The following is an 11,936-nucleotide window of genomic DNA, read 5'->3' as shown; positions in this document are numbered from 1 at the left end:
AAAAGAAACTCAGTATTGTCTTTTTTGAGGCCATTCACTGATCATTACACATACTCATATACTCTATATGAGGACCCAGGAAAAACTTTCTCAAATTTTTACTGTTTTTGAACAACACGTTTCTTTTTCTCTTACGGACATACTTAATCACGTAACTGTTCACATGTCTGTCTTCATGTTGGCTGCTCAGAACAGTGACAGGTTTACTTGTCACAAATATACAGGATCATATAGCAATCACTCCTGGCTCCATCTTACACGCCTTTCACTCATACTCCCTTTGCCCTGGTGGCCTCATCTACTTGTCTTTAAATTAAATTCATCTTCTGTATCATATGTTTTAATGCAATCTACCTTAAATTTTCTGAAATAACAGTAAATGAGCACTGCAGCAAAAAAATGTATATATATATATATATACAATTATATATAGTATATTATATAGTATATATTTTATATTATATATATATGTATATTTTAATCTTTCAAGTGATGGCATTAGAGTTCACAACAAGATCTGCCGGTCTCCAAGAACAACAGACTCCACTCTGTTACGCTGCCTATGACAGGGGTCACTGGTACTTCTTCTTAAGACTCTCTAAATCTTTACATTCAGAGCCTGAACTGAGTTCTGATAACGTGGTGGGAGCTTGGTTCTCTGTTCAAAGAATTTCCAGTATCGGTTAAAGCAGGTATTCTTTTCGTACCTCTAATTCCATAAATAAAAAGGCTGGACTGCTAAAGTCCTTCTCAGCCTTCTCCAGCCACCCAAATCGAGTGCGTGAAAACCAAGATACAACTTTTTTTTTCTGAAAAGAGGATATTATCAGAAGTAAGAAATCATTGAACAACTACATTTTGAAGGCCTCAAAAAGAGGAGAGCATCTACCTCCCTCAGAGTAGAATGTCATTTGCGAGTGGTTAATAATTTGGTCTTCCCTAATTCCCTCTATCATTTATAAAATGAGAGCATCCATCTCCTATGGTTGTGAGGATATTAAATGAGTTAATCCATGTACAGCCCTGAAAATCATGCCTGACACACAGTAAGCTCTCAACAGTTAGTCAGCTATTCATATCACTTTCTAATGGTTGCTGAGTTAGGACAATTCTGAGGGGGGGGGGAACAAGAGAAAAGAGAGTAAAAGTTGGAAGTCTTATACTTTAAAACATTTTAATAGTATTCATATATTAGTATTTCCAGTTTCCCATTCATGTCTTTACCAGTTCGTCTCTTTGAAGGTCTTTCAGGGTAAAGATTTCTTTCCCCTTTTCATTGAACAGTCTTTGAGCTGCAGAAGGTAAATTTAAAATTTCAGTACACCTGTAACAAGAGACACAAAAATTGACCTTGCATACAGAAAACTTCCAGCAGAGAAGAAACACAACAAAAGAAATCAGAGGCCTGGATCATTAATGACAACACTCTCTGTAGGACTGAGTGGCCAGAGCTAGGCTCTGGAGCCCATCAGACAGATCCCTTTTGAATCTCATTCCCCCTTTCCAAGCTGTGGGACATGGGCATTACTTAAACTCTCTAAGTCTAAATAAGTTACGTACTTTCCAGGGTCGCTGTAAAGATAGTGAGTTGATTCTGAAAAGTGCTTAGCACAGTGCCAGGCATGATCAATACATAGGTAGACATATCATTATTGATTTTTCATTTCTCCATATGCCCCACACTTTCCCACTTTCTTGCTCTTCCTTCTACCTAAAATACCTTCCTTGGCTTTTACTGTTGAAGTTCTACTCTCTCTCCAAAGCCTCCAAAGTCACATCCATCACCAAGTGGTTCCTCAGCTCCCTTCTCCAAAAGTGATCTTTATAGCCCTTTAACTTCCTTTGAAACACATTTTTTCTTTTTTTGCCAGGTTAAATATTAAACAGTGATCCCCTCCCTCCCCCCCACACACACCCCAAACAAGCACTGTACCAGCGCTGTGGATATCAAGATGAATGACAGAGTTTCCCTGTTCCCTGAGGAAATCCCTCTCTAGTCAGGGGGAGAGACAGGTCAGCAACTCAAGTGTAATATGAAGAAGTGGGTGCTGTTATAGGCACCTGGCCAGGATCCTGTGAGACACGGAGGAAAAATAATGAATTCCTCTAGAGGAGACTTGTCTAAGGAAGTACCACTTGGGTTGGGCCTTGACAGATGAATGGGTAGTCATCAAGAAGGGTTAGGACCTAGAGAAGTTTTACACGGCTGCAGCTGAGTGTGTGGACAGGAGGAGGAGCCAGATGAAGTGGGAAAAGAAGACAGGAACTAACTGAAAGCACTTAGGATGCCAGATTAATGAACTTGGCCTCTATCCCATCAACAGTAGGATGCCATTGAAGGTATGAGAGCTGAGGTGTGGTGTTATCATGTACATGGTGTTATCACGTATCTTTTTAGAAAGTTACCTGTGGGAAAGGCGAAAGGTGGACTGGAGGTGGGAGAGACCGGAATCTATATAACCAACTGAGGTTGGAGGTAAATGGTGGAATTGTGGAGAAGAGGAAGAAGGGCTAAAGGAGAGTGGTTGGGCATTTCCTAAAGGATGCTGTTGAGATGATCCTGCCATTGGAAAAAGGAAAGCGAAAGATTCTGGGTAATATGTTTTGTATTAGAATGTACTCTCTATAGCAAATGAATTAGAAGTGACTTTATGCTCAACAGGAAGACTGAGCTGTATGAAGAATATTTCTCGATTTTATTTCCAAAGATGGGAAAAAGCAGATAATTCGGCTCTCCATTTCTCTGAGAGGTCTTCGAAAGAAATAAGCCAGTGGGAACTATATTTCTGCTTTTCAAGTCACAACTCTGGAAGCCGATGGACCAATGAGGAATGAGCTGTGTTTCTCACCTGCAGGAGTTGGTGGGATGAGGTAGGAAGGACTGTAAGAGGATAGAACCCCAGTCGCAAGATTTGCCTGATTCTCTTTAGGTACTGCCCCCAAACCCAACTTAATGCCTTCTACTTTCCCGAAATTGATATCTTTATAAGGACCAAGTAGTTCCAGCCTGACCTAAGAAGAGTTACCATCATCATATCTGCTCCCACTCAAATTTTCCTAGAATGTTTGGACTATGGAGTATCCTGTTTTAGGACAGCAAGTGGGAGATTAGAAGGAAGGAGTGGTTGGTGAGTCTTTCTTCCTTCCTATTTTGAAGCCCTAGTTTTAATAGTGCTGAATTTGATTGGCTCACGTAGGTGGATTAGAGAGGACTGAGGTAAGCTGTTTCCTCTCTGTTTCTCTAACTAGATCACATGCCAGTCAATATAAATGGGAAGAAGAGAGAGAAGAATTGGCTCTTAAGTGCCTAATAAGGATGTGGACACTGGAGTCAGACTGCCTGGGTTCAAATTCTAGCCCTCGCATGTACTGGTTGTATGACCTTGGAGAAATTATTAAATTTCTCTGAGCCTCATTTGCCCCATCAGTAAAAAACAGACATAAACATACTTTATTAATAGGGACATTTTACAGAGTGAGTGTGTGAATACCTGTAAACTTCTGGCATATAAAAATCAGCAACACATTGTTAAAATGGACCAATCACTGTAAGCATTTCATGTCTACTCTCATTTAATCCTCACACCATTTGTGAAGGCCCACCTTACTGATGAGAAAACTGAGCCTGGAGATTAAATTCTTTGCCCAGGGTCACATAACCAGTAAGAACAATAGCTCAAATTCCAACCTAAGTCTCTGGGTCTTTTACTACATCCTATGACCTCCTGAGAGGACATCATCATAGAACAATAAGATACTAGATCTACAAAGTGAGTAGACAGGCTGGGATGCTGAGCAAACAGATCAGGAATTCTCTGTTACATGGAGGCAAAGGCACTGGGAAGAAAGTCCTCTGACTCTCACACCAGGAGTTAGGACAGGGAATGATGTGGACTGCTTGGATTTATAGAGAGTTCAGAAAGACAGAGTCTTCTCTCTGACTTTGCTTTCTCAGACTGGGGTGGAGGAGGAGTGTCAGATGGTGTGGTTCCCTGAGGAATGTATTTCAATACAACCAAGGATGCCCTGAGAGAAAAGGGCAGGGACAGAAGGTGGGAGCTGTGTTTCCCAGGTCAGCAGATAGCTGCAGCTTTGCAATAGTGGAGTCTCCCTTCCTCCAAACTCTTGTGAGCCTCCCCCTCCTGCCCAGGAACCCCACCACATTCTTCCAGGTATTTAAAACAGTAACAAAATGCACAAGAAGATATGGGTATGTGCTTTCTTCTTTATCTTCCTGCTTTGTATCTCTTTATTTTTATCTCTCTTTCCTCTCTTCTCCAAGTGACTTTCCCTGACGGGTGCCCCTAATAAGGTTCTCTCTCCTTCCTGGTTATACTAGATAAAGTGATCTCTTAAACATTTTCACTTCTGTACAATTAAATACTGCCCTGTGTGGCTTTCTGTTTCAATAAGCAAACTCTCTTCCCAACAAATTAAGAGTTTCCTGAGAGCAAGGAACATCTTGCCCTTTAAAAACAAACAAACAAAATTCTCCTGCGAAACATCCAAGTCTGGTTGATGTACAGTATATGAACACAACAGATATTGAAAAGAATCAAATTCTTTCTTGCCTGCCTCTTAGCTCTTCATCCAACTCTCGTGTTTAACAAGGAGGAAAACGAGACTACTGAGAAAGGCCGAGCTTTGCTGAAGTTTTCCAGCTAGTTAATGGCAATCCTGAGATTAAAATCAGTTCCAATGATCTTTCCAACACTCCATGGTGCCAGACGTAAGGTATTGACAAAACAGTCCTATATATTTTTTTTAAATGGGCTTATTATGTTATTAGATCTTAGGCTTTGTCGACGAAAGAACCAACAACAATAATAAAAGATGCCCTGTCTGGTGTTAAGTATTAAATAACTAACGGGTAGCATAATTTCCCTTAAATTCTCTAAGACGGCCTCCTCATATTCAACAAGACATATTTTGCAAAAAAAAAGACTGTACCCAGTGCTCTACCTTGAACAGTTATCAAACTCTATGGGAATAATTTTTGTTTGGGTGGGAAAATATTGATCAAAAGAAAATTACAACATTTCACAAATAAGACATATGTTAGTGACATTTAAAAATTGGTTTAAAGTAGATAACTACTCTGCCATCAACTCAAATATAAACCAAGGAAAAGTTCTGTAAAACTCTGAAATATATATTTTTAAATGGGAATAATATATATTTACATTAATATATATTGGTAGTTCAGAAGCTAGGGAAAATTGCCTTGAAATTTGAGGAAAATATGTACTAATTAGCACTGGTATAATGGACTGACATAGTTGGTGTATTTCACAGATTAAAAATTCCAGAATTATTATATTAATAACTGTTTTCTTATGCAGGTACATATGTATTTTGTGTTATGCATTGCACATAATCATTCAAGCATTTGAATGGAAAACACATTTGCACTTGGGATAGTAACTATTTACCTCTCCAAAAGTTGATGAAATTCAGTCTGGTTTGTTTCTGAATATTTAGTGACACAGCTTTTCACATCCTCTTTCATGTCACTGCCAACATTTCTGAAAGAAATGATCCAAGATTTGATTGATATATCAGTATGTATTGCCAATTATCTTTCAACTTGTTTAAATGTGTGAAAAAAATCATGAGGTTTTAATTTATCATTATTTGTCTTAAAATAATCTGCCTTTCCTTTAAAAAATAGGATTTCAAAAACTATCACAATTAAAAATTAAATTTCATGAACATTTATACTTTGAGCAATTTATATAAGAAAATATATTTTCAATATGTTAGTCCTCTTCTAGTAATGCTAAGTACTCTGAGATGTGAATTTATCCATTTTGAAGAAAATGCAGAGATGATACAATTTTGCCTGGGATGTTTTATTCACATATTGTTCATATTCATATGTTTATTCATATATTATAGGTAATGACTCCAAACTTAAAAAATTTTAAACTGAAAAATAAAAAATGGTGACCATAGAAAACAGATGCTTCATTGGAATATACATCTCTTAAAATTTTCAAGTTAGAAAACTGTAAAGCTTATTTTATGGCTTCAAATTGAGCCTTCCCTCTTACAGTTCCTTAAAATATCACTTACAGAATTTTCTTTAACTTACAGTTCTAAGAGATGAAATTCACCTGTGACACAGAAATGGTCTTTGTTTATATGAATTTGACAACCATTATCAAGACTACATGACAAGATCTTGTACTCACAATGATAACTGTCAATTAAGTAATGAGCAAATGCTATTTGATCTTCCTTTGGCTTTGTAGGTGGAGAAAAATCGAACAATAACAACAACAAATGCTCCTCAAACTGTCGAGAATGAATCACTAAATAACTGAAGGATAGCATACTATAAAAGCAGGATTTGGTTCAAATGGACCTATATTTAATTCTAGCCTGATTTTGCTTGTAAAGACACTAAATAGTACACCCCTCTTTCTTTTTACAAATAAGTTTCAGGTGAATGAAAGTAATGTAGCCTACATGTCATTAGCATTTATTTATCTTGGAAGAGGAGATATTTAACTTGGATATACGAAAAGTAGCATAGCAAGGCTTCCACCTTGCACAAGTCTGGGGTGCCACTCATCTAGAATACCACGTAAATAGTACCCTCAGGAGCTGGGCAACATGGCTGCCCTGTAATGTTACCCAGAACTCTTGCCATTTCAACCTGTTACCAGTACTTACATACAGCTCTGAGGGGGAAATGGTATTGATGATCCTGTAGAAAACTTTCTGAATCAGCCAAGAAAAATTCAACTATATGCAGTAGAGTTTTAGTGTCAAGTGTATTTAAATTATTGGGGAATAATTAATTCATGTAGTGAACAAAGTGAATATTTGATTAACTAGGACACACTGTTCCATGAACATAGACAGCAGAGAGCTGCACACACTCTGCGAGAATAGCTGTCCCAATTAACAAGTCTCTTGAATTATGTTTGGATTGCCTGCATTTTAAAACATTCATGAGAGGGGCGGCCAGATGGCTCAGTTGGTTAGAGCGTGAGCTCTTAACAACAAGGTTGCCGGTTCAATTCCCACATGGGATGGTGGGCTGCACCCCCTGCAACTAAAGATTGAAAACGACGACTGGACTTGGAGCTGAGCTGCACCCTCCACAACTAGATTGAAGGACAACGACTTGGAGCTGATGGGCCCTGGAGAAACACACTGTCCCCCAATATTCCTCAATAAAATGTATTTAAAAAATCATGAGGAAAGACAAAATCTGTATATAACTTTGAGCCACAGTTAAAAAGGTTATAAAATAAGAAAAAAAATGAATGTAGGAAGGGACAGAAATTATCTGTTAATTTTGGATGTAAAACAAAAGTCGCATGCTACTTTAAGGGCATTACCTTCACATTTTACATCTAGCAGAATGAGTTAATTATGAAATGTATGCGTCAAAGATTTCAATTTCAGGCTTGACTTTACTTTGAAGATTAATTTTTTACTTTATCATCTTTACAAGGCAGTTCAGTGGACAGCCGATCTAAATGTTACTCATTGTTCAGCGATGTATGAAGTATATTTAATCAATGTGAAGAAAGCAATATTAAACTATTATCAGTAGCCTCAAATATTCTAAACATCTCAAAAGAAAGGTCAAGAGGTTATATCACTGCTAATCATATGAGAAACAATGTGCTTAACTCATTCTTCACATCAGAGCATTGCACTGATCTATGATTCCTTTTATCAAAAAATGCAATGAAAATATAGCAGGTGGTTTTTCTCCAGTGTTGGAGAAATACTGACTGAGAAGATTTTATTTCAATCTCACAACATAAGCTGAAGTGCAGATCAATGTTTTTCTAGGATGATAAACTTTTAAAATGTTACTTCAAGGCAAGGGTATAAACTATGTGAAGTTATATTTTGAGAGCTATCTTTATTTGTTAAATATGCCAAAGATATAAATATAAATAATGATATATAATAATGACATATCAATTATAGAATTATATTTAAGAATTATAAAATTATATTTAAGAAGCAATTTATGAACTCAGTTATTGCAAAATACATTAATAAAACTCAACCAAAGAATGTTAATTCCAAATAGACATTGATCATAAAACTTTTTTCAGAACTACTGATTTCTAATTCATTATTTTCTCGCATGCCTAGCCTAAATCAGAAGCGTTCAAATTACGTTCCTGACATGGAAATTAAGTGAATCTTAGTATCTATTTTCATCTCCAAATAGCAACATGGGAGCCCTTTTTAAAATACAAACATAGAATTCTCTCAGAAAAACATCTACAATCAAGAAGGCAAAAGTTTGTAGGAATTATAAAGTGTATGTGAGGAGAAATATGAACAAGTTGTTCTTACTGCATTTTCCATTCAGGTGAGATGTCTGGACTGATGACAATAAGGGCTCTGTTTTCATCCTTGTCTCCATTCCGCAAAACTCTGAGTCTTACACTGACATATTGGTCAGGTGTCTTACAGACGGGTTTCTTCATGGAAGGACTGTTTGGAACAAGCAGTCCTTCTATTGGCCAATCAAAGTCCTTCAGAAAGAAACGACAAAAAATTTGATAATAAATAAGTCAGAAGATTTACTTCTAGATACGAAAAAAGTAACACACTGCTTATACCTTTAATCTTTTACTCATTCATCAAACATGTATTGGGCATCTTAGATATTCTGGACAATTCTAATGTTTTATTTGATTAAAGAGGAAGGACAGTATGTTTTTTAAATGTATGTAAAAGCTGTGTTGTGTTACAACCTGAAAGATTTATTCCCTTTCAGAGAACATCATTCTAGAAAAACAGAACTGAATTCACTTGGAATGCTTTTTGCTCAGGTATGAAATATCTCTAATTAACATGAAGAAAGGCAGAATGTGTGAAAAGTGGTTTCACAACCCGAAATATTATCTTAAACTAAATCTATTTGGCAAAGAAGAATATAGTTGGGAAACACTCCAAGAAACATAGCAAGACGATAAAACTTAAATTTCAGATGTTTCAGTTTCAGAATTCAGTTAATCTGCATCCATTCATATATTCATTTATTAACTCATGCATCATCCAAATATTCATTGTTTACTATATTCCAGGCACAGTGTTAGACCGCGGAAATAACAGTATGAACTAAAACAGGATGCTCTTCCTTGAGAAATTTCCAGTGGATGTTCTAAAACTCAGCTAGAGATAAGCTGGCAATTAGACAGTGTGAGTGTAAGGGCATCAGCGTATGTATGAAGTGCGATGGGACCACACAGGAAGAGAACCTAACTCAGAAATGCCATGTAACAGACCTGGAGCCTTAGCTGGAGTTACTGCCGTTAAGGAGGGATAAGATGATGAGCAGTATATGTATCGGACTTGAGGATTCATAAAAGGTGATGTTTGGGGGATAAAGGAAGTAAAGATGGCTCCCAGGTTTGGAGCTTGAGCGAATAGTATTGTCATTCACAGAAACAGACACACAGTCTTTTGTTTTTGGAAGGGGAGGACATTTTTTAAAAACTAGTACATAAGTGCTAGGTGGGTACTAGATTAGTCAGGGAGATGACTTCTTAAATTATATAAATGTCTAACCACTAGGCTGGACACCTGAAATTAATGTAAAATATTGAATGTCAACTGCAACTGATAAATTTTAAAAGTGAGGGGGAAGGTGAAGGGGCATAAGAATTTCAAATTTCCAGGTATAAAACAAGTAAGTCATGGGGATATAACGTACAGTATGGGGAATATAGTCAATAATATTGTGATAGTGTGGTAGAGTGTCAGATGGTTGCTGGATTGACTAGGGTGATCACTTCTTTAGGTATATAAATGTTGAATAACTATTGTGTACACCTGAAACTAATATAATATTGTATGCTAACTAGATTTTTAATAAAAATCTTAAAACAAAAAAAATTGAGTACACAAAGTAATAATTTACTAACTTATATTCCCTTGAAAACTTTTTAGAATCATACTGAACAATCACATAGTTCAGGAAAATGTGTTTTAAGTAAATTACAAATAATATCCGAAAGTTGTAAAGACTATTCTGAAAAAGCATCTAATTATAATGCTCTAATTTGTGAGATGAGTAAGTAGCATTAATTATGTTCAATTAGGGGAAAAGCAGTATAAATAAATGTTTAAAAATTCATGAGTCGAATGTTTCTTTTGCTTTGTATTTTTAATATAATATTTGCTTAGTAAATGTGTTCATAATACTGGCATACAATGAAGCTAACTTATCATACTTCTAAATAAGCAAAATTTGAATTAATAAAGTTTTATTTTATTCCTGATCATCACTGAGAATCTTTTACCTGCATGGCATTTAAATTGCAAAGGGCAGACAACAAAGTGTTTATTTAGATGAGTGTCTATTATTATGAATGGAGCATCATGTGGTCCTTTTCCCTTACTATTGTTATTGAGAAGAAATAAGAAAGGTTATGACAAACTCACTGCATATTTTCATTTGAAATTTTCCTGTTGTATAAAGATTTTACTTAATATGAAGGGTGGTAGAGGAGTAGAGTTGCATAAGTTCTTCAAGAAGTAAGTCTGGGATTGATCTGTAACTCTTCTACAATGAAGATATTAAGCAATTCAGAGCAAATCAACATTCACACTAGTTTTAGACATAAACAGGAAGTAAGGGTCGGATAGGTGGGTGAGACAGAGAAAAACAGTCTGCTCATTACAAAATTACTGTCACATTGAAGTCTTGGTATAAAATAGTTCATCTTTCCCCCTTTCTTTATATCTGAATCATGGAAGAGAAAGACAAGAAAAATGAGATTCTCCCTAAACCTAATCTGTGAGACCTTTCAATTCATAGAGTTGGGATATAGAACTAAGATCTTTTTCTCAATATCCCAAACATGCTATAATTCTGATTAACTTATCTGAAATATGCCATCTGAGCGCCTAGTTAGTCTTAGATCCTTTCACTTCCTAAACTCGTTTCTCTCTGACAGGTGGTAACCACTGTAGATAAGGGCTTTAGCACTGCTGTAGCATCGCTAACTTCCAACGGCTTCCTTTTCTCTTCAGTTAGATGAAGGGAGCCCAAGGGTCTTCTCTTTTTCATATGAGACATCACAGAAACCCAGTGATGAAAATGTATCGTGGGTTTCAAAACTTTCCAAATGTATGAGCTAACATGGGCAGTTCTTCCTTTAAGCTACTTTATGTTCTAATGTTTAAGGGACTTTCACTTTGTGTTTCATAGAAACAGAGAAATATGGTGTCAGGATCATGAACGACAACAAAAAATACAGATTAAACTGACTGGAGTGCTGTTTCCCCCGCCCTCTGTTTATTTCCATTGGAATTCTTATGTCCCCACTCATTTCTTTAATGGTTTCCTCTGTGTTCACACTTATATTGAGGCACCACTGCATGGTCAGGAGACTTTGATGGGCCGTGGTGTTCCCTTACTTACACTGATAATTCTGCTTTTTCTTTTCTTTTTCACACCTCTCCCATAACCAGGGGCAGCCTGTGCTTTTTTTGGGAGTCCAACTCTTAACCAATTATCTAAATTTCTTAGTCAAATTGGCCTTCCTACATATCCTTCTTTTTGCCTTTTTACTTATAGCTAATTACCACCATCTCTTAACAGATTAATAAAATGTGTACTTCTAACTTTCTTTTGTTTAAAAGGTATCCTTCTAAATGGATATATTTTAATTTAGTAATTTAGAAATTTTAAACTCACTACCCAGTGATCCATTCCAAAACTTTAAGTCTCTTCAGACTCACTATTTGCAGTGATTTCATCCTTGAATGTGAAAACCCATTGTCCCTTAACTCTAAGTGGTTAGCAGTATTTCTCAATTTACATTTCCCCCAAGAGGTAAGAAAATAACTTGAGTTCCTAGAAATTATTCCAGTAAACTTAGTCATAGGATAAAACAAAATAATTCATTAATCTTGTGTTTTTAGAACGTTTTGACATATTTTTA

The 11,936-nt window shown here is 36.2% G+C and overlaps 1 protein-coding gene across 1 annotated transcript in view; it reads right to left on the bottom strand.

Annotated features, from left to right (window-relative positions):
• The window catches only part of DCDC1 (doublecortin domain containing 1), a 383,234-nt gene that overhangs the window by 58,314 nt on the left and 312,984 nt on the right, over positions 1-11,936 (bottom strand). Inside the window, exons 22-24 of the mRNA XM_081062445.1 lie at positions 8,335-8,516; positions 5,433-5,525; positions 1,225-1,324 (exon numbers count right to left, since the gene is read on the bottom strand). Of these exons, the coding sequence (XP_080918571.1) occupies positions 1,225-1,324; positions 5,433-5,525; positions 8,335-8,516 (375 nt within the window). The remainder of the gene's footprint in view (positions 1-1,224; positions 1,325-5,432; positions 5,526-8,334; positions 8,517-11,936) is intronic.

The sequence above is a fragment of the Rhinolophus hipposideros genome (genome assembly GCF_964194185.1).
Source record: "Rhinolophus hipposideros genome assembly, chromosome: 10".
In the NCBI taxonomy this organism is placed as follows: Eukaryota; Metazoa; Chordata; class Mammalia; order Chiroptera; family Rhinolophidae; genus Rhinolophus; species Rhinolophus hipposideros.
This window is presented reverse-complemented; position numbering and strand designations above follow the sequence as displayed.